This window comes from Chenopodium quinoa, unplaced genomic scaffold (genome assembly GCF_001683475.1).
Source record: "Chenopodium quinoa cultivar QQ74 unplaced genomic scaffold, ASM168347v1, whole genome shotgun sequence".
In the NCBI taxonomy this organism is placed as follows: Eukaryota; Viridiplantae; Streptophyta; class Magnoliopsida; order Caryophyllales; family Amaranthaceae; genus Chenopodium; species Chenopodium quinoa.
Genome location: NW_018742966.1, coordinates 721,338 through 742,336, shown reverse-complemented (window position 1 = coordinate 742,336; position 20,999 = coordinate 721,338). Strand labels below are relative to the sequence as shown.

The following is a 20,999-nucleotide window of genomic DNA, read 5'->3' as shown; positions in this document are numbered from 1 at the left end:
TGTGTAATAATTCTAAAAGTCATCATTTAAACATTCAATTTTGTAGGCTATTCATTTACTCCATCAAAGTCCTTTAAGATTCAAAACATTAAAACAAACATCCTTAAATATAAAAAGAATATAAATTTTATCCACTATAATTAAATAACAGACATAAAAACATACTAACATAACACCTCCATTATTAATGCAGGCCAATTTCCCTCCAAAACTAATTGAAAAATCCCATAAAATTATTATAGACATAACTTAATTACTACTCCTAACTACTTAACACTACTACTAAAAAAAAAAAATAGTGCTTACTGAGAGGTCACCACGTCTAAGCCGTTGATCTTTACCTGCCACGTGGATATATTTTCAGACGTGGATCTTTATTTATGACGTCATAGGAGAGAGAAAATGAGATTAGTACTAGTACTAATATCAATTTAGGAGAGCGCGAAACGAGGAGAAGAAACAGCAAATAGACGAAAGGAAATTATTTTTTGGAGAGAGAAAAAAGAAAAAGAAAAAGAAAAAGAAAACAAAAATCAGAGGTAATTTATTTATTCAAAATTGGAAATTATTAAAAAAAAAGAAATATCAAAAAGGAAGAAAATCTTCTTCCCTATTTCATAGTGTTCAACGCGTTTTTTGCAGAATTTTTGCTAGCAAATTTAGGGCAGAAGATAAAATTTGCCGAAGAAAAAGGAAGAAAATAAATTTCAAATTTCAAGCTTAAATCAAAAACATCAAAAAATCTAAATTTCAATAAAATTTCTTGTTCGAAGCCCTAATTTTTTCAATAATTTCGATCTACATTTCTGCATTTTGTACTGTAATATTTGAAGTTTGATTTGATTACATTTTTTGAGAAATTTTTTGGTGTTGAATTTGAGCTGGAAGCTAGATCGATTAGCATCGTTGGATTAATCGGATCTAACGGCGAGGAATGATCCGAGTCGTCGGATGAGAAACGGCGTCGTCGGATGTTCCAGAAGAAAAAAATGAAATGGACAACATTGCTTAAGGACTTGAGAGAGAAGGTTGGATTAACTCAGCAGCAGCAGCAGCAGCAATCTTCTCCGTCTCCTTCGCCGTCATCGTCGTCGTTTCCGTCTTCTTCTCTCTCATCTTCAGCTGATAATCACAATGCTGCATCTCTTTCTTCATCAGATTATCATCACGCTTACTTGTCCAATTCAAGGTATGCATTTCTTTCTATCTTTCGATTAAAGATTGTTTTTGCTGGATTTTATTTATTTTGTGAATAATTGTTGTAATTTATTTTTGTTTGATGAATGTTGTTTTGGTATTTTGATTATTATAATTTGAAGTAGAGCTTGATTTTACCTAATTCAGCTTCAGCTACAGTTGAAATTAGATTGCGAGGTTGTTAATTTTGAATTGGCGGTTTTTTGTTATTGATTTTGGTGTGGTATTTCCTGTGATTATACAGGAAATGAGGAATCGGTAATTCGGTATCGATCTGTTCGATCAATTGAAATGTAGGATTTGCATTTTTATAGGTAGGAGCGTTGTGGGAGGATATGAGTAAGGTGTTTAGAGGAGAAAATTAGTTGACGGGATTTCTGTCCTTATGATAGATTTTAGTTCGGCATTGACTATGGTTATATTGTCAATGCTCAAGCCATTTTCAGGTTTCTTGTTTATAGTTGTATTAGATGTTATTCCGTGGAAGTTTGGGAAGACCTTGTGCACATGCATAGAGTAATTGGAATATGAGTTTTTTGTGAAGGGGAAGTGTTGGGGCTACGTCTTGGGTTGAAGCCTTTGGAAATGAACATTAAAATTTAATTTTAGTCTTAGTTTAGTGGATTATGCGTTTACTATTTGGTATTCAGGTCCCTTCCTTTGCTGAATTCGATTAGGCTGCTTTAACTCGGGCTGGTCTTGTGAATGTCTATGACTTATATTGAAGATTTGATTACGTCCTTTTATGCCATGATCTGCTACTTCAGAGAATTCCTTAAGTTGTAGTTATAAAGTGACCAAATGTAGTCATGACTCCTTTACTTGGAAGGTCAGCACGAAGTGTTTGCTTTTGTTAAGCTGATCATTTGTTAATTGGGTTGATAAACCGATGACTTACCAAAAGTAGAGACTCTCCTGTTCAGGTTTAAAAAGTTAAAAAGTGTTATGTAACAGAGTTACTTGTAAAAAGCGTAATTTTTTTTTTTTTAATTTTTTTTATTGCAATTTCAGGGACAGACACGAGCTCGAGAGTGACTTCAAGAGATTCTGGGAAGAGTTTCGCTCTTCAAGTTCGGAGAAGGTATCTTATATTTTTGAATGGCTCTAGAATTGATCTTGAAATTTTGTCCTTTTCAATGTAGTTAAATATGCTTACATGTTATTTGTCTTGTAGGAAAAGGAAACGGCCTTGAACATGGCTGTTGATGCGTTCTGTAAATTAGCAAAGCAGCTTGCCGATGTAGCACAGTTAGTTACTATGTACGGGTGTACCTAACCTCTCTTTCATTGTCCTTAGACCTATAATGTTTAAAGAAAAATTTAACCCTACATCTTATCTACACTGAATTCATATATTTGTATTTATTATTAGTATATACCTAGGTTTACTTGAGACTGACAAATTTTCTTGTAGATAATCGAGTAACTAATTTTGGATTTTTGATTTTGTTCACAGGTTAGTTGAAACACATATTTTCTCTTTCGTGGTAGGAAGGGCTTTTGTTACAGATATTGAGAAACTAAAAATTAGCAACAAGGCGAGATCATTAGTTCTAGAGGAAGTATTACGTTTTTTTGCAGAGGTTACAAAGGTCTGTTCTTATGATGAATATAATTGCTGGTGACTGATCTTTTTGTGCTGTGATGTAATCTCATCTGTCGTGCAATCTCATTTTTAGGATGGCATATGCCCTGGCGCGAATCTACTAAGTGCAATTGAACTTCTTATATCTGGGGTATGTGCTTTACTATCCTCGTAAGAAAGTGAAGTTTAATTTCTGCCTTGTCTGCTTGATTATATAATTTGTTGCATTATGATTTTTATTTTGACCGGAAATATGAAGTTTCACAATAGATGCACTGGTTTGACTCATTTACTTTTCAACGCGCTACTTTGACTATTAAGGAATTAATTTATGTGTACATTAAGACTATTTTCAATGGTGAGACTTGAAGGAGGTTTTTTAGAAGAGAGTTGTTTGTTGTAAAGGATACCAATAAGTTGGTATCTAAACTTAGCAACTCCAAAAAAAAGTTGCTAAGTTTAAATACTCAACTTTGGTCTCATTTGACAAAAAGTGTGGGCTCTTATCAATATTTTAATATTTGTAATTTATTTAAGTTTTATTTTTATTTTTTATTTTTGACAAACTTATAATATGGATTTGGTGGGCCATAAATTGAAAGTGACATTATTATACTTTAGATAGTCTCACCATTGAGAAATTAGGCTTCATATGAGTTGCTAAATTGAGAAGTAGATTATCACCATTGAAGGTAAAAAACAACTCATTTGTATTTTAATACTCAAAATTGAGTCTCACCAATATAGATGGTCTAATAAAGTTTTTATAAAATTATATTCTTCTTCTGCTTTAACGCCTTAATCCCATAAGTGGGGTTGGTTACATGAACCAATACGAGGACTTCGAGGAGGTCACCCATGTACTACCCTCAATTATTGTGGCTCATGTTAAGCGATGTACAAAGTTCAGGATGTCACTGGCCCACCATAACCCTCCTCCTTTATCTAGGTTTTGGACTGGCAAGGGTAAACCCACTGGACAGAGTTTATAAAATTATATTATTATTTCAAAAATATACATTGAGACCAATCTAACAATACTTTACATATAAATATTTTACATATAAATATTTTACATATTATTAGCCAATCTGGTGGAATGTTGCTTTTGTATTTCCGGGGAGTGCTATCTGGCTAATGTTTATTTTGTCAAGCTGCTTCCAAATTGGACCTTAATTTGTATGACACCAAAATGGTTTTTCTAAACTTATTAAATAGATATCTATCGATCAAGTTATTATGATTCTATTGGGCATGTGCTTGCTGTTAGGTTATATACTTTGACAATGATTCTTTCCCTCCTTTAATAGCTGTCAATAATAAAAAAAGTGATGTACTGTTGATTCATTCTACTCACATGTCCTATGATTTGATAATTGCAGCCGATTGATAAACAGTCTCTCCTTGATTCGGGAATTCTCTGCTGTCTTATTCGTATTTTAAATGCTCTCCTGGGTTCCAGTGGAGGAAATAATGGTCAAAGGAATTCTGATCATGATAAACAATTAGTTAGTGACCATGTAGATGCTGGTGGTCTTCGTACTCGTCAGCTGGAGGTGAGTCGCATGATTACATTTATTTAACTCATGCAGCACACAAGTTGTATGGCATATAGAATGTTTTGCACTCATTATATCTGTATCATGAACTACTCCAGTACTTATACATTAAAGTTATTCATACTAAATGTTAATGGTAAGACATGTTGCTGAAGGAGGTAAAGATATCAACTCTTTTCATTTCTTTTTCTTGGGTACATATAGTAGAATCAAAGTTGAGGTAGGTAGGAGAGGGAGAAATTCATGTTGGGTTGGTAGGAGAAAGAGTTGCACACGTGGTATTTGTGTGGTGTAGGTAGGAAGGGTAAGGTGTGAGTAAATTGTTTGTAAAAATTATTAATGAAAAAAGTAAAACTTTAATGGTGCAACATACAAAAAGAAACCTATGAAAACCAAAAGTGTTACAAAAAATAAAATGAGATAAGAGACAATTTTGTCTTTGTAGCTTTCGTAATGGAGTTTCTTATATATTGCTTTTGAAAAACTAATGAAGCGAGTAGAGAAGTAGTCAAGAAAGACGAGCAATCTTATTTAGAAAGAAGTTAAGCAAATTACCAATGGTAGACAAAAGCTATATTATAATATATAATTTATGAGAGTGCACAAGGAAAAGACAATGTTTGCCAATAGTTCCTTTTATTTAATATTTTTTTATGTGTGTCTAATAATTCAAAATTTTTGCTTAAGAGCTTATGTAGCTAATGCTGTGAGGCTTTTGGTAAGAATGTTTAAATGCTGTTAAAATAGGTCTACTTTTAGCTCTTTCTCGACATCAGTAAAATTTATAAATTATACGAGTCCATGAATTTGTTTGATTTCTCCTGCTTATTAATACAGGTGATTTTAGAGAATTGCTATACAGTAATTAAGTAGTTGTGAACCAACTTTCATTCGTGGTTGCTAATTACACCTACATAATTTGCCCAAGTACCTACATGACTATATCAGGGGTAAGATTTTGGAAAATTTGGTTGTTAGAAGCTTACTTATTGACACCAGTTTTCCATTCTAAAGGCAAGATTGTTAGAAGCTACTTAGAAACCAATATATGCTCGAAATGTAATTATGCAAAACATGGATCTGCATGAAAGTAGGAGGTATCTCATTAATTCTAGGAAATATTGGTGAATTCGGTTTTGGTTAATGCTGTCAACCTATTCTTATCGTTAATTAATTTTGATCTTCTACCTGGAAGGTGGAAATTCAAGATAGCTGTCTTTATCATAGTATTTCGTGAAAATTTGGTTTACTGTGCTCTTTGCTGCATTGAAAACTTTGCGGGTTCCGATCTTATTTTACTTCTGTTTCAGGAAATGTCAATAGGATTTTTGTTGTATATAAAAGCAATGCAGATCGTTGAATTGTGTCATTTATTATTGTAGGTTGAAGGAAGTGTTGTGCACATCATGAAGGCATTAGCGAGCCACCCTTGTGCGGCTCAAAGTTTGATTGAGGATGATTCACTGCAGCTACTTTTTCAAATGGTTGTCAATGGTTCATTGGCTGTTTTTATGCAATATAGAGATGGTCTTGTTCCCTTGCATTCCATTCAGCTACACAGGCATGCAATGCAGGCAAGTTCAGGCTTGGCATAATTTACCCTTTTTTCACTGTATCACATATGCTGACATCTATTGCCTTAAAAGGGTTTCTGAAAGCTCATTTTTCTTACTGCAGATTCTAAATCTGCTTCTAGTGAATGACAATGGAAGTACGGCCAAATATATTCGAAAACATCACTTGGTATGCTGTATATCTCTATTGAAACATGCTTCAGTCTCTGTTATTTTGATGCTGTAACAAGATGCCAATGGCTTAGACGTTATCATTTTTTTTGATGGGTTAATAAGTCATTTCCTTGAAGATAGACGCTTAAGTGAATAAGTGATAGTGTCTTCCTTTGACCGTGAATATGTTTAAGGTATGATAACTCTCATTGCTATTCCAGGACTGCAGTGTTGTTTATTTGAAAGAATAGCTAGAGATGTCTATTGTGAATTTCTGATATGCCGAATCATCTAAAAAAATTCAACTAGACTGATCAAGGTTCCATCTAGGTTGTGCAAATTATGCTCAGCAGATGATGATTCTTGTCTATATCAGTTTGACAGTGACTATTAGTGCACACAACTAATCAGTGCTCTATATCAGTTTTTTCCTTTTTAACCTTTAAATTCGTTTTTGTAGCTTCCAATTTGATAACTGTAGGTTTTAAGAGTCAAGTTATTAGCTAAAATTTGTTTAATATTTAGTAATATTTTATATTTACTGCAGGGTTTACAAGGATGTTTTCTGGTTTAATTAAGTTTTATTTACAGTTTGCTTCTGCACCTTTTCTGTTTATTTTAATGTTGATCATACATAGTCTGCACCTTTTCTGTTTATTTTAATGCTGATCATACATAGTCCGGCCCACAAAAATAGCGGGTTTGTGCAGAAACTTGGGCCTGAAGCGCATAAAAAGAATCCGCGCCTTGTCCATCTATTTATAGACCCTGTTTTGGCTATAGGCCTACTCTCCTGCTTTGCCAGGTTTTGGGTGTGAAAATTATAATCCGTTCATAAGCCTGACCTGAACAGACTTGGCACTTATGCTTAAATTGGACTTTTTTAGGCCTAAGGCAAACCCATCCCAGACCATGATCAGGACTTATGCTTAAATTGAACTTTTAGGCCTAAGGCCAACGCATCCCAGACCATGATCAATTTTTACTTATTTCAGGTCTAATAATTAATATCTAAGATAATATAATGCTAAGGGCTAACAAGTTTGGGTAAGTTCAAGACTAATAAAATCATGTCATAAGTATTGGGCTGCTAAGTTTAGATTAGGACAACACCACCCACATCTATTATAATACTTTGTATTGTTCCATATTGCAGATAAGAGCTCTTCTAATGGCTATTAAGGATTTCAATCCTCGTTTCGGAGATCCTTCTTACACAATAGGCATCGTGGATTTGTTGCTGGAATGCATTGAGCTTTCCCATAGGCCTGGTAATTTTTTTTGCTCTGGCATTGTCATAAGCATCGATAGTTCTCTTTAATCCTTCATATATAGATTAATGCTGTCTATGGAATTTACATTCTCTTTAGATTTGCTTGCTCTGTCCCTCAATTTCACAAAAACTTCCCATTTCCCATGGGTACATAGTTTTAGGAGAGTGTTCGTGGGAGGTTTTGTCAAGTACAAGTGAATTCAAAATTATGTGATAGAAAGTGAAGACCATAATGGTTTAATGGAGTGATTTAATAAGATAAAGGTAGAATAGGAAACCTTGTTTTGGGACAAGCAATGAAAGAGAAATGAGAAGTTTTTTTTGGGACAAAGGGATTTTTTTTTCTTTTCATTTCTACTCTCAATCTACGGTTTCTTTTTAGTAATGCAACATCAGTTTTATGTATATATTCTTTCTGATGATGTTCATTGACTTGCAGAGGCTGGAGGTGTAAAACTTCGGGAGGATATACATAATGCTCATGGATATCACTTCCTAGTTCAGTTTGCTTTAACACTGGCTTCCATGCCTCCAAACCAGTCTTCTTCTGATAGTTCAGCTGTGGATGGCTCTCTTGCAACTGTCAATTCAAGAAAACAGGAAGTTAATGACAGCGGAGATGGAAGAATCTCAAATCTTTCGCCTGCACTTTCTAGGTTGCTGGATGTTCTTGTTAATTTAGCTCAGACAGGTCCATCAGAACCACCTGCATCTAAAAGTTCTAAAGCATCCCATGCCAAAGGTGGTGGTCATGGCCGGAGTCGTACACCGTCATTGGACTTAATTACCGATGAAATTTGGGAGAAAGGAAATGCTAAAGTAAAAGACCTCGAAGCAGTGCAGATGCTGCAGGATATATTTCTTAAGGCTGGCTGCACTGAGTTGCAGGCAGAAGTGTTAAATCGGATGTTTAAGATATTTTCTAGTCATATTGAGAACTATCAAATGTGTCAGCAATTGCGAACTGTGCCACTTTTCATCCTGAATATGTCTGGCTTCCCACCTGCTTTGCAAGACATTATATTAAAGATACTTGAATATGCTGTCACTGTTGTGAATTGTATTCCTGAGCAGGAGTTATTGTCACTTTGCTGCCTACTACAGCAACCAACTACATCTGATTTGAAGCAAACAATTCTTTCTTTCTTTGTCAAGCTGCTGTCTTTTGATCAGCAGTATAAGAAAGTGCTGCGAGAAGTTGGTGTACTTGAAGTTTTGTTAGACGATTTGAAGCACAACAAGCTTCAGTCAGGACCTGACCAGCAAAATGGTGAAATCAACCCCGTTGAGAAGAAATCCAGCCAAAGTGGCTTCCAGAAACATTTGGACAGTAAAGATGCTATTATCACATCACCTAAACTCATGGACTCTGGTTCAGGAAAGTTCCTTCTATTTGAAGTTGAGGTGACTATCTCTATTGCTTGGGATTGTATGGTTTCGTTGCTGAAGAAAGCAGAGGCTAATCAATCCTCTTTTCGATCGGCCAATGGCGTTGCTGTTGTTCTTCCTCTTTTAGTTTTTGATGTTCATCGTTCTGGGGTGCTTCGAACATTGTCATGCTTGATTATGGAGGATTTAACTCAGGTTTGTAGTTCTTTCACATCTAATTAAATATGTTGAATGCAATTGAAGGGGTTATTTTTTTTTGCTGGTCTTTTAATGTCTCATGTCCTTTTCATTTTAAGCTTGTATATAATTGATAAAATAGAAGTTCTGTGTTAATGCTGTGCTTGGCCAGATTGTGAACTGATGACTGTTGACTTTCTGTTACTAGGCTCATGCTGAAGAATTGGGAGTGCTGCTTGAGGTGATGAAAAGTGGAATGGTTACTAGTGTTTCAGGATCTCAATACAAGCTGCATGATGATGCCAAGTGTGACATTTTTGGAGCCCTTTGGCGCATCTTAGGTGTTAATAATTCTGCTCAAAGAGTGTTTGGTGAAGCAACTGGGTTCTCTTTGCTATTGACTACTTTACATAGTTTCCAGAGTGATGAAGAGCAGACAGACCAGTCTCAATTAGTTGTTTTTGTTAAGGTTCTCACATACTTACTGCGTGTTGTGACTGCAGCAGTTTGTGACAATCCTGTTAATAGAACAAAGTTGCACTCAATAGTATCATCACATACATTCTATGATCTCTTATGTGAGTCAGGGTTGCTGTGTGTGGATTTTGAGAGGCAAGTTGTACATTTGTTAATGGAGCTTGCTCTTGAAATAGTTATTTCCCCTTTTTTGCCTTCTGGTGGTGATACTTCTTCTGGTAATGAATCATCCATTTTTGTTTTGACTACTCCCTCTGGTGATGTCAATCCTGCAATGGAGAGGGTGTATAATGCTGGTGCTGTCAGAGTAATTTTGCGGTCCTTGCTGCTATTTACTCCTAAGGTTCAGTTAGAGGTTCTGGAGCTTATTGAAAAGCTTGCTCGTGCTGGACCTTTTAATCAGGAAAACCTTACATCTGTTGGTAGGAATCATAAATGTCTTTGACTTATCTTTGTTCATTCTGCTGTTTACAGTTTTGTAACTTTTTTTTCTACGTGCTCTTAGGCTGTGTGGAACTTCTTTTGGAGATGATTCACCCCTTCCTTCAAGGCTCATCACCCTTACTTGTACATGCTTTGAGGATTGTTGAAGTTCTGGGTGCATATAGGTAAAGAAACTTACGTTTTGTATCCTATACGGTGTTTGATGCCTTGTTTGACAATGTTACTCTCTTCTCCCAAAAATTTTATGAAATTCTTTTTTCATGTCTAGGCTGTCTACATCAGAACTTCGATTACTTGTCCGATATGTTCTTCAGTTGAGGAAAAAGAATTCAGGTGATGGTCTTGTTGGCATGATGGAAAGATTAATAATTATGGAGGACATGGCTTCAGAAAGTGTTTCTTTGGCTCCCTTTGTTGAGATGGACATGAGCAAAGTGGGTCATGCTTGTATCCAAGTCTCTCTCGGGGAAAGATCATGGCCTCCAGTGGCCGGTTATTCCTTTGTTTGCTGGTTTCAGTTTAAGAACTTCTTAAAGTCATCGGCTAAGGATACTGAATCCAAAATTGGACCTAAGAAGCTAAGCTCTTCTGGACAGCAGCAACAGGTTTTGAGATTGTTTTCTGTTGGAACTGTAGATAGTGGAAGTACATTTTACGCAGAACTATATCTCCAAGAGGATGGAGTTCTTACTCTTGCAACAAGTAATTCATCCTCACTATCATTTTCTGGTTCAGACTTGGAGGAAGGTCGGTGGCATCATCTTGCTGTGGTTCACAGCAAACCAAATGCTTTGGCTGGTTTGTTCCAAGCTAGTATTGCCTATGTATATCTAAATGGGAAACTGAGATACACAGGGAAACTTGGATATTCTCCATCTCCAGTTGGAAAAACTTTGCAGATAACAATAGGTGCACCAGCCACTCATGCAAGAGTTAGTGAACTTCAGTGGAAGCTGCGAAGTTGCTATCTTTTTGAAGAAGTGCTTACCTCTGGTTGTATATGTTTCATGTATATTCTTGGTAGAGGTTATAGAGGTCTTTTTCAAGATACAGACCTTTTGCAATTTGTTCCCAATCAAGCTTGTGGTGGGGATAGCATGGCCATACTAGATTCATTGGAGGCTGATGTGAATACTGTTGCTGCAACACAAAAGCCTGACAATTCTGTTAAGCCTGGCATCTCAAGGGCAGATGGAAGCGGGATTGTTTGGGACTTGGAACGTCTTGGAAACCTATCCTTTCAGCTATCTGGGAAAAAATTAATTTTTGCATTCGACGGGACATCTACAGAACCTCTTCGAGCATCTGGGACTCTATCACTGCTTAATCTTGTTGATCCTACATCAGCTGCTGCTTCTCCAATAGGGGGTATATAAATTAGTCTTGTTTTGTGAATTTCAGTTCCTTCTCAACTGTTTAATTTTTAGAGATTTCTTACTTTGTTTCTGTATTTTTTAAAATTATGTGGCAGGTATTCCTCGTTTTGGACGTCTTCAAGGTGACATCTATGTTTGTAAGCCTTGTGTCATTGGTGATATCATCCACCCAATTGGGGGAATGGTGTCAGTCCTTGCTCTGGTTGAGGCTGCTGAAAGCAGGGATATGTTACACATGGCATTGACTCTTCTTTCGTGTGCTCTGCATCAAAATCCACAAAATGTGAGAGAAATGCAAGCTTGCCGGGGGTATCATTTACTGTCCCTGTTTCTGTACCGGAGAATGTCACTGTTCGACATGCACTGTCTTGAGATTTTTTTCAAAATTGCTGCTTGTGAGGCTTCATTTTCTGAACCAAAGAAGCTGGGGGTTTCTCATTTTAGCTTATCTCCTGTAACAAGTGCTCCTGAGGCCAGCTTTGAGGAGCTCAATTTGTCCAAGTTCCGCGATGAGTTTTCTTCACTAGGATCTCACGGGGACATGGATGATTTCTCTGCGCAGAAAGATGCATTTAGTCATATATCAGAGCTCGAGACAGCTGACATGCGTGCTGAGAATTCAAATTGCATTGTCCTTTCTAATGCTGATATGGTTGAGCATGTGTTGTTGGATTGGACACTTTGGGTGACTGCACAAGTTTCTATCCAGATTGCACTGCTGAACTTTCTTGAGCATCTAGTATCCATCCATTGGTACAGATATCATAATCTTACTGTTCTTCGACGACTCAATCTTGTGCAGCATTTGCTGGTTACTCTACAGAGAGGTGATGTTGAGGTGCCTGTTTTAGAAAAATTAGTTGTGTTGCTTGGAGTCATTCTGGAAGATGGGTTTCTTGCTTCTGAACTAGAAAATGTGGTAAGGTTTGTGATTATGACATTTGATCCTCCTCAGCTGACAAGTCGCCCAGTGGTTGTACGGGAGCCAATGGGGAAGCATGTCATTGTGCGTAATATGTTGCTGGAAATGCTCATAGATCTACAAGTGACCATAAAATCTGAAGAGTTGCTTGAGCAGTGGCATAGAGTGGTATCGTCTAGGATAATTACATATTTCCTTGACGAAGCTGTTCATCCATCGAGTATGCGTTGGATTATGACACTTCTTGGTGTGTGTCTGACATCTTCTCCGACATTTGCTCTTAAATTCAAGACAAGTGGAGGCTATCCAGGACTAACACGTGTGCTTCCGAGTTTCTATGATTCACCAGACATATATTATATTCTCTTCTGCTTGATGTTTGGCAAGCCGGTTTACCCCAGATTACCAGAAGTTCGTATGCTGGACTTTCATGCTTTGGTGCCTAGTGATGGGGATCATAGTGAGTTAAAATTTGTTGAAGTATTGGAATCTGTTATTGCTATGGCTAAATCTACATTTGATCGGTTAAGTAAGCAGTCAATGCTTGCTCACCAAACCGGTAATCTCTCACAGATTGGTCCTAGTCTTGTTGCTGAATTAGCGGAGGAAAATTCTGATATGATTGGGGAACTTCAGGGTGAAGCTTTAATGCATAAGACATATGCCGCACGTTTAATGGGTGGGGAGGCTTCAGCCCCTGCTGCTGCAACTTCAATTTTAAGGTTTATGGTTGATTTGGCAAAAATGTGTCCGTCGTTTGCTAGTGTTTGCAGGCGAACAGAATTTCTTGAAAACTGTGTTGAGCTATACTTTTCATGTGTGAGGTATGCTTTTGTCTCTTATCATGCATTTATATTGTGTATGTCACTGTATATGTGGAGGATACCCCTTCAGTATTTGTTCAGATTTTCTCTATTATTTTTATATTTTAGACGGTCACACATGAATTAGGAGATTTGGCTGGATTTGCAGGGCTTCTTATGCAGTTAAACTTGCAAGAGAACTTTCTGTTAAAACAGAGGAGAAGAATGCCAATGATTTTGAAGATTCCAATAGCTCTCAGAATACATTCTCTAGTTTGCCTCAGGATCAAGATCAGTCTGGAAAGACATCGATAAGTGGTGGAAGCTTCCCTCAAGGACAGGTCAGCACGAGCTCAGAAGATATACCTCTTCCAATGAATGGCAAAACTGTTGTACATGATGATTTTAGTGTATTATTAAATGAGCCCAAAGTAAAATTAGTGACACAAGATCAACCCCTAGCTGTTCAGAACCTAGATGACGAAGCCATTGACAAGGCATCCATGACCCCCTCCAGTACCATTGATGTCAATGTCCAAAACATAAGAACCACGCTGAATACGAATATCCATACAGATTCTCAGAGCTCCACATCTTTTGCAATGCCTAATTCGCCCATACTATCTGAGAAATCTGGCTCCAAGTTGGGACCAATATCTGGTGGGTCCCCTGGTGTTGTACTCGCTTCTGAACCTCATGTTAATGTGAATGCATCCCTGGTTTCTTCAAACTCTATGGGTGAAAGTGATTCAATTGTGGATAAGAAATCCAGTCCTCGAGGACCATCTGCTGAAAGCTCATTTTTTTTAATAAGTTCAAAGCTCTTGCTTGAAATTGATGATTCTGGATATGGTGGGGGACCGTGCGCTGCAGGTGCTACTGCTATATTGGATTGTTTGGCTGAGGTTCTTTCTGAAGTTCTGACCGACCAGCTAAAAGCCGTGCCCATGGTGGAACGGATTTTGGAGAATGTTCCTTTATATGCGGACTCTGAAGCTGTGCTAGTTTTTCAGGGTCTTTGCCTTAGTAGAGTTATGAACTTTCTGGAAAGGCGTCTTCTGCGTGATGATGAGGAGAATTCTAAAAAATTGGATAAGAATCGCTGGTCATCAAATTTAGATGTATTATGTGGCATGATAGTTGATCGTGTCTACATGGGTGCTTTTCCGAGACCTACTGGGGTTTTGAGAACATTGGAATTCTTGCTGTCGATGCTGCAACTGGCTAACAAAGATGGCCGAATTGAGGAATCATATTCTGCTGCAAAAGGCTTATTGTCTATTGGTAGAGGAAGTAGGCAACTTGATCCATACATCACTGCAATCCTTAAAAACACAAATAGGATGATATTGTATTGCTTTCTTCCATCATTTTTGGTTACCATTGGGGAAGATGATCTTCTTTCTTCCTTAGGAATATCAAACTTGAATGAGATTAAACAAATAGCAACCTCCAATCAAGAAGAAACTGGGATTGATATTTGCACTGTCTTGCAACTATTGGATGCGCATATACGAATTGTCTTCTGCCCAAGTAATGTAGATGCGGAACTGAACTCATGTCTTTGTGTTAACTTGATATCACTTCTTCATGACCAAAGACCAAATGTTAAGAATTTGGCAATAGATATCCTTAAGTATCTATTAGTTCATCGCAGGGGTTCTTTTGAAGACTTGCTTGTCTCGAAGTCAAATCGTCTGGACGTATTGCATGGAGGCTTTGATAAACTCTTGACTGGGAGCTTATCAAGTTTTTTTGAGTGGCTTCAAAGCTCTCAACACACTGTCAACAAAGTTCTGGAGCAGGGTGCTGGGCTTATGTGGGTGCAGTCTATTGCAGGATCTTCTAAGTTTCCAGGAATAAGAATCAGATCAATGGAGAGTCATCGTGGTAATGACTTGATCAAGAAATCAAAGGAGTTGGCAAGATCAGACGTAAAGCACTGGGAGCAAATAACAGAACGTAGATATGCACTTGAACTAGTTCGAGATGCCATGTCAACAGAATTGCGTGTTGTGCGTCAAGATAAGTATGGGTGGGTCCTCCATGCTGAGAGTGAGTGGCAAACTCATCTTCAGCAGCTTGTGCATGAGCGAGGCATATTTCCAACTCGTAAGACTCCTGAATCAGGTGAGCCTGAGTGGCAGCTCTGCCCCATTGAAGGTCCATACCGAATGCGGAAAAAGCTTGAGCGTTGCAAATTAAAAGTTGATACCATTCAGAATGTGTTAGATTGGCAATTTGACTTTGGAAAGGCAGACTTATCTAAAGAGAGACCTGAGAATGCTCTTGATGCTTCTGACTCTGGTTCAGGCTCTTTCTCTCAACTATTAGTGGATGGTTCCCAGCAATTGAGTTTAGAAGGTGAGCTGTATGATGAGTTATCTGTTAAAGATTCTGATGATGTTAGAGAAGTTTCTTCTGCCAGAGCAGCATTGATTGATGATCGTGCTAGCAGTGTCAATGAAGCAAGTCTTCATTCTGCAGTTGAGTTTGGTACAAGGTCTAGTGCAGTATCTGGTCCTATTTCTGACAGCGTACTAGGTCGATCAGAGTTGGAATCTGCCGGAGTGTCTTCTTCAATGAGAACTGATGATGTTAGACTTTCAGAGGAAAAATCAGATAAAGAGTTATTGGACAATGGGGAGTATCTCATTAGACCTTACTTGGAACCCCTTGAGAAGATACGGTTCAGGTATAATTGTGAGAGAGTTGTTGGTCTTGACAAACACGATGGTATCTTTCTGATAGGAGAACTCTGCCTATATGTCATTGAGAACTTTTATATTGATGGAACTGGATGCATATGTGAGAAAGACTCTGAAGACGAACTGTCTATTATAGATCAGGCGTTAGGAGTGAAGAAGGATACAACGTTTATGGATTTTCAGTCTAAATCAACATCTTCATGGGCTGCTGCTGCCAAAACCTGTACAGGGGGAAGGGCCTGGGCTTACAATGGAGGTGCTTGGGGAAAGGAGAAAGTCTGTGCTAGTGGTACTTTGCCACATCCCTGGCGTATGTGGAAGCTTAATAGTGTACATGAAATATTGAAGCGTGATTACCAGCTGCGCCCAGTTGCCATTGAAATATTTAGCATGGATGGATGTAATGACCTCCTGGTTTTCCACAAGAAGGAGAGGGAAGAGGTTTTCAAAAATCTGGTTGCCATGAATCTACCAAGAAATAGCATGTAAGTCCCAAACTCTTAGTTGCTTTGTTCTGTGTTCAAGGGTAGGAAGATTGTATACAACTTTCTTACATTAAATGATGGCTAATACAATAACTCAGCCATGGGTCTTAGTAGTATGAATTCCTGTGCTAAAATTGTGCTATGACTGAGCATAGGTCCGCTCACCGATAAGAAATATGATTTCAGATGAGATATCCGTATCCTATCTGCAGATTTCAGATATCCAAAATTTGTTGGATTGGATATTACCAAATATCCAAAATCTGACAATCCTCTCTTTCACTATTTTATTTATTTATTTTGCAATCATAAACTCATTATTTTGAAATTAGCCGTCTCAACCTGAACAATTCTATTCAGCAATACAGCACCTAAAGAAATGCAACTGACTTAGTATGAGATTAGAGAATATAGATCGTAAAATTTATATTTACATCAATAAATTACCAGATCTATAAATACCTTCCAGTAATAATTAAAGAATGTTGGAATCTTTCCCATCGTCTTTTTTCTTCTTTTTTTTCCCTAGATGATTTGACAGACATTGATAATTTTCAACAGGTTGGACACAACTATTTCGGGAGCAACCAAACAAGAAAGCAACGAGGGTAGCCGTCTTTTCAAGCTTATGGCCAAATCCTTTTCTAAGAGATGGCAAAATGGAGAAATTAGCAACTTCCAATATCTCATGCACCTGAATACTTTGGCAGGACGTGGATACAGTGATCTTACTCAGTATCCCGTTTTTCCATGGGTTCTTGCTGATTACGAGAGTGAAGATCTAGATTTAACAAAACCCAGCACATTTCGCAAACTTGACAAACCTATGGGCTGTCAAAGTTCCGAAGGGGAAGAGGAGTTCAGAAAGAGGTTTGTTCTTGTCCATTATGATTTGTGCTTTCTGGTGTGCTACTTGTCTAATTTGAGTAATTTACTGTATATTTTTGAATTAAATATCCTGTAAAGGTATCTTAACAGTAAATAATGTTTTTCCTCATAGGTATGAGAGCTGGGATGATCCTGAGGTTCCAAAATTTCATTATGGCTCGCATTATTCTAGTGCCGGAATTGTTCTCTTCTATCTTGTACGCTTGCCTCCGTTTAGTGCTGAAAATCAAAAGCTGCAAGGTGGGCAGTTTGATCATGCTGATCGTCTATTTAATAGTATCCGGGACACATGGGGTAGTGCTGCTGGGAAAGGAAATACATCTGATGTGAAGGAGTTGATACCAGAATTTTTCTATATGCCTGAGTTCATCGAGAATAGATTCAATCTTGACCTAGGGGAGAAACAGTCTGGGGAAAAGGTTTGCCTTTTTTTTTTCTTTCATTGTTGGTTTAAAAGAATGCATGTTTGAATTCATAAGCACCTTTCCCCTTCCCTGATTTACACAACATAGGGTTGGAAGTATTGGCTTTATGGTTTTCAATTGGTGTCCACCAGGTTGGAGATGTCGTCCTACCTCCATGGGCAAAAGGCAGTGCCAGGGAATTCATCAAAAGGCATAGGGAAGCACTTGAATGTGATTATGTATCTGAAAATCTACATCACTGGATCGACTTGATATTTGGGCACAAGCAAAGGGGCAAGGTTGGTGATAAGTTTTTTTTTTGGGCCTTTTAGATGATATTGTTAAACTCTTTGTAATTTAGCATTTTCTTATCTTTCTGCAACCCTGGACACCATTAATTTGTTTTTTTGCATCCTTTAGCCCTCTTTTCCCTTTTAATTTTCCGGTTTTCCCCCTCTTTTTCCTTTCCCTGGATTATGTTGTGCGAGTGGTTTCAAATTTGTCATTCATTGAGTTTTTACTGATCAAGCATTTGGTTCATGAAGAGAAGTACGGTATTTTCGTAAGATGTTAGGCTGTAGTCTTGATGAGTTTAATGTGTACCCTGACTACTTGAATCATACAGCATGACAGTACCTTGGGAAAAAAGTAAAAGTTGTGATAACTTTTCGGCTTAAGTATGTTAACTTAGATCAACTGTTGGTATTGTTTAATACGTAGGTTCATGATAATACCTAAATTGACTTTTTGAGGAGGTAATTGTTGATTGTGGAAGAAGTTCAAGAAAGAATCCATTTCTATCTCTTTTTACTTGATCAGTAAGAAGTTAGATGATTTTCAGGGCAAAGAGAGTGCAATGTTAACTTAAATGTAGGATTGTGTATTCATTGTTTCCAATTCCAAGCCATCATTTTTTGTTGAAATCTTCTTGAATTGATTTGGTATTACTGTGTTGCAAACATTTGTTTGTAGTCTGTTTAAACAACAGACATAAAGTCTTTGTAGAAGTCACCTTGATGAATATCGTATCTCGGAAATTGAACATACAAGCTGCATTCCTACTTTAATTTTTATACTGTGGTGTGAGTGTGACTTCATTTCAGATAATCTGCAAGTGTTGACAGTACAATTTTTAACCCTTTGCTGACATTAAAAGATTTATTACAACCATCAACAATATAAGATTGATGCTATGCTTAAGTTCTTGGTCCTATTGTTCTTGTTGATTGTACTTCATACCTTTCCTCTGTTAGCTTCTTTGGTCTGATTAGTTCTTGGTCCTATTGTTCTTGTAGATTGTACTTCATCCCTTTCCTCTGTGCTGCTCTTAACACATGTTTTTCTTGTGTAATTTATAGGCTGCTGAAGATGCTGCGAATGTTTTCTATCATTACACATACGAAGGTAGTGTGGACATAGATTCTGTTACAGACCCTTCGATGAAAGCTTCTATTCTCGCACAAATCAATCACTTTGGACAGACTCCTAAACAACTATTCCAAAAACCCCATGTGAAGAGGAAGGTTGACAGAAAGCCGCCTCACCCTCTAAAATACTCTGTCAATCTTGTTCCTCATGATGTACGAAAGACCTCATCTTCCATTTCTCAGATTGTAACCATTAATGACAAAATTCTAGTAGCTGGAGCAAATCACGTGCTTAAACCCCAAACATATGCAAAGTATGTAGCTTGGGGTTTCCCTGACCGTAGCCTGAGATTTATGAGCTACGATCAAGATAAACTCCTATCAACACATGAGAATCTTCATGGAGGAAGCCAAATTCAGTGTGTAGGTGTCACCCATGATGGTCAGACTGTGGTTACTGGGGCTGATGATGGATTGGTTTCAGTTTGGAGAATTCAAAAGGACAGCCCTCGCAGATTACGGCGCTTGCAATTGGAGAAGGCACTCTGTGCTCACTCGGCCAAGGTGTCATGCCTTAATGTGAGCCAGCCTTACATGTTGGTTGTCAGTGGTTCAGATGATTGTACTGTTATTCTGTGGGACCTGAGCTCATTAGCTTTTGTAAGGCAACTCCCGGAGTTTCCATCACCTGTCTCAGCAGTTTATGTCAATGACTTAACAGGTGATATCATAACTGCAGCTGGGGTTTTGCTTGCTATCTGGAGCATCAATGGTGATTGCCTTGCAGTGATCAATACCTCTCAGCTTCCTTCTGATTTCATTTTATCAGTGGCAAGTTCTATGTCGTCTGATTGGCAGGACATCAACTGGTATGTAACAGGCCATCAGAGTGGGGCTGTCAAGGTGTGGAAAATGGTTCACTATACCAACAAGGAAAGTGCCCAGCTCAAGCCGACTGCCAATGGGACAGCTGGCTTGGCTCTTGCAAAAGTACCAGAATACAGATTGATTCTTCACAAGGTACTCAAGTCACATAAGCATCCTGTTACTGCACTTCATCTGACAACTGATCTGAAGCAGTTATTGAGTGGTGACTCTGCTGGACATCTGCTGTCATGGACATTGCCTGGAGATAGCTTGAGGGGTTCATCTAGTCACGGTTGATGATGAATTTTAGATATTGGTATACTTGACTGTTTTGCAGCCCTTAGTAAGGTCTTGAGGCTACAATTGGTTTGCCAATAGAACCTTGCTAAGGTTTTGATGGGCCTATCAGCAAGGTAGGACCGAAGAAGCATGACAACAGGGCTCTCGTGGGCTGTAATTGTAAAAGTGCGGTATTCGCATGAGTTTTGGTAATTGAGTGCATGTCATTGAGACTGCTGACATAGTTGCAACATATAGTGGATGTGCTTGATGCTCAAGGGACATGGCGGAGGGCGGTTTTCAGGCTTGAGGGATGTTGTCACTTATATACTAAAAATGTTGGATGTAAATAGATTAATTAGGGGATGTGTGTAATCAATTGTATAGTGTTTTTGTTTCCCTTTCTTCCCTGTTTTTGAGGGTTAGAAGGGACGAAGCGGCGGATTAATTAACATGATTCGTGAGTTTGATTATGCAAAGTTATATTTGCCAGCATCATTCTCTTTGGATCTTCATTTTTTTTTTCACACTCAGAATGTCTTTGAGGAGGCTTCTTAGACATGTAGGACTTTGTACACTGCTGTAAAACACTGAATTTACAGAAATTTCAGCTTCGAAAATTTAGTAGAATTTCACATTAGATTCAATACTTTTACCTTTTCTTTAAAAACCTCACAACCCATTATCACTAAAAATGGCACGATAATGCAGCCAAAAAACAACGCAGCCATCACGAAAATGCATGGCACGATCATGTAAACACACATGTTATATTGCAACCATTGTGTGTTGGGAACTTGGGATATATACTTCCTCCGTTTTCTTTTAGATGCAACACACCCTTTAACGCGGTAATTAAAAAAGGTGGGATTTACATGATATAATAAACTTTAAAATAGGATGAGTGGTTGTTATGAGTGTAATTTAGTGGGTCATGTGCTTTAAATAAGGAAAATAGTATAGTTTTTTATTAAAGTAACTTTCCTTTTATAATTTGTTGCAAGTATTGTGACATTTCCTTTTTAGGGAAGTGTTACAAGTAAAAGAAAATGGAGGAAGTATATATATAGCA

The 20,999-nt window shown here is 37.7% G+C and overlaps 1 protein-coding gene across 2 annotated transcripts; it reads left to right on the top strand.

Annotated features, from left to right (window-relative positions):
* The first annotated feature begins 364 nt into the window (after window positions 1–364).
* Window positions 365–20,559, top strand: LOC110728971 (protein SPIRRIG-like). Of its 2 annotated transcripts, none has more exons than XM_021908653.1 (20): window positions 365–539; window positions 893–1,189; window positions 2,209–2,278; window positions 2,372–2,457; window positions 2,654–2,789; window positions 2,877–2,933; window positions 4,165–4,338; window positions 5,724–5,915; window positions 6,019–6,084; window positions 7,225–7,339; window positions 7,781–8,925; window positions 9,116–9,806; window positions 9,890–9,992; window positions 10,097–11,196; window positions 11,300–12,950; window positions 13,099–16,122; window positions 16,684–16,992; window positions 17,123–17,429; window positions 17,567–17,713; window positions 18,773–20,559. In XM_021908653.1, exons 2-20 carry the CDS (start codon window positions 972–974, stop codon window positions 19,943–19,945), a joined length of 10,764 nt encoding a protein of 3,587 aa, XP_021764345.1. In that variant the 5' UTR covers window positions 365–539; window positions 893–971; the 3' UTR covers window positions 19,946–20,559. The 2 variants fall into 2 exon arrangements, with proteins under 2 accessions (XP_021764345.1, XP_021764346.1); XM_021908654.1 differs by having other exon boundaries at window positions 889–1,189.
* The last annotated feature ends 440 nt before the right edge of the window (window positions 20,560–20,999 follow it).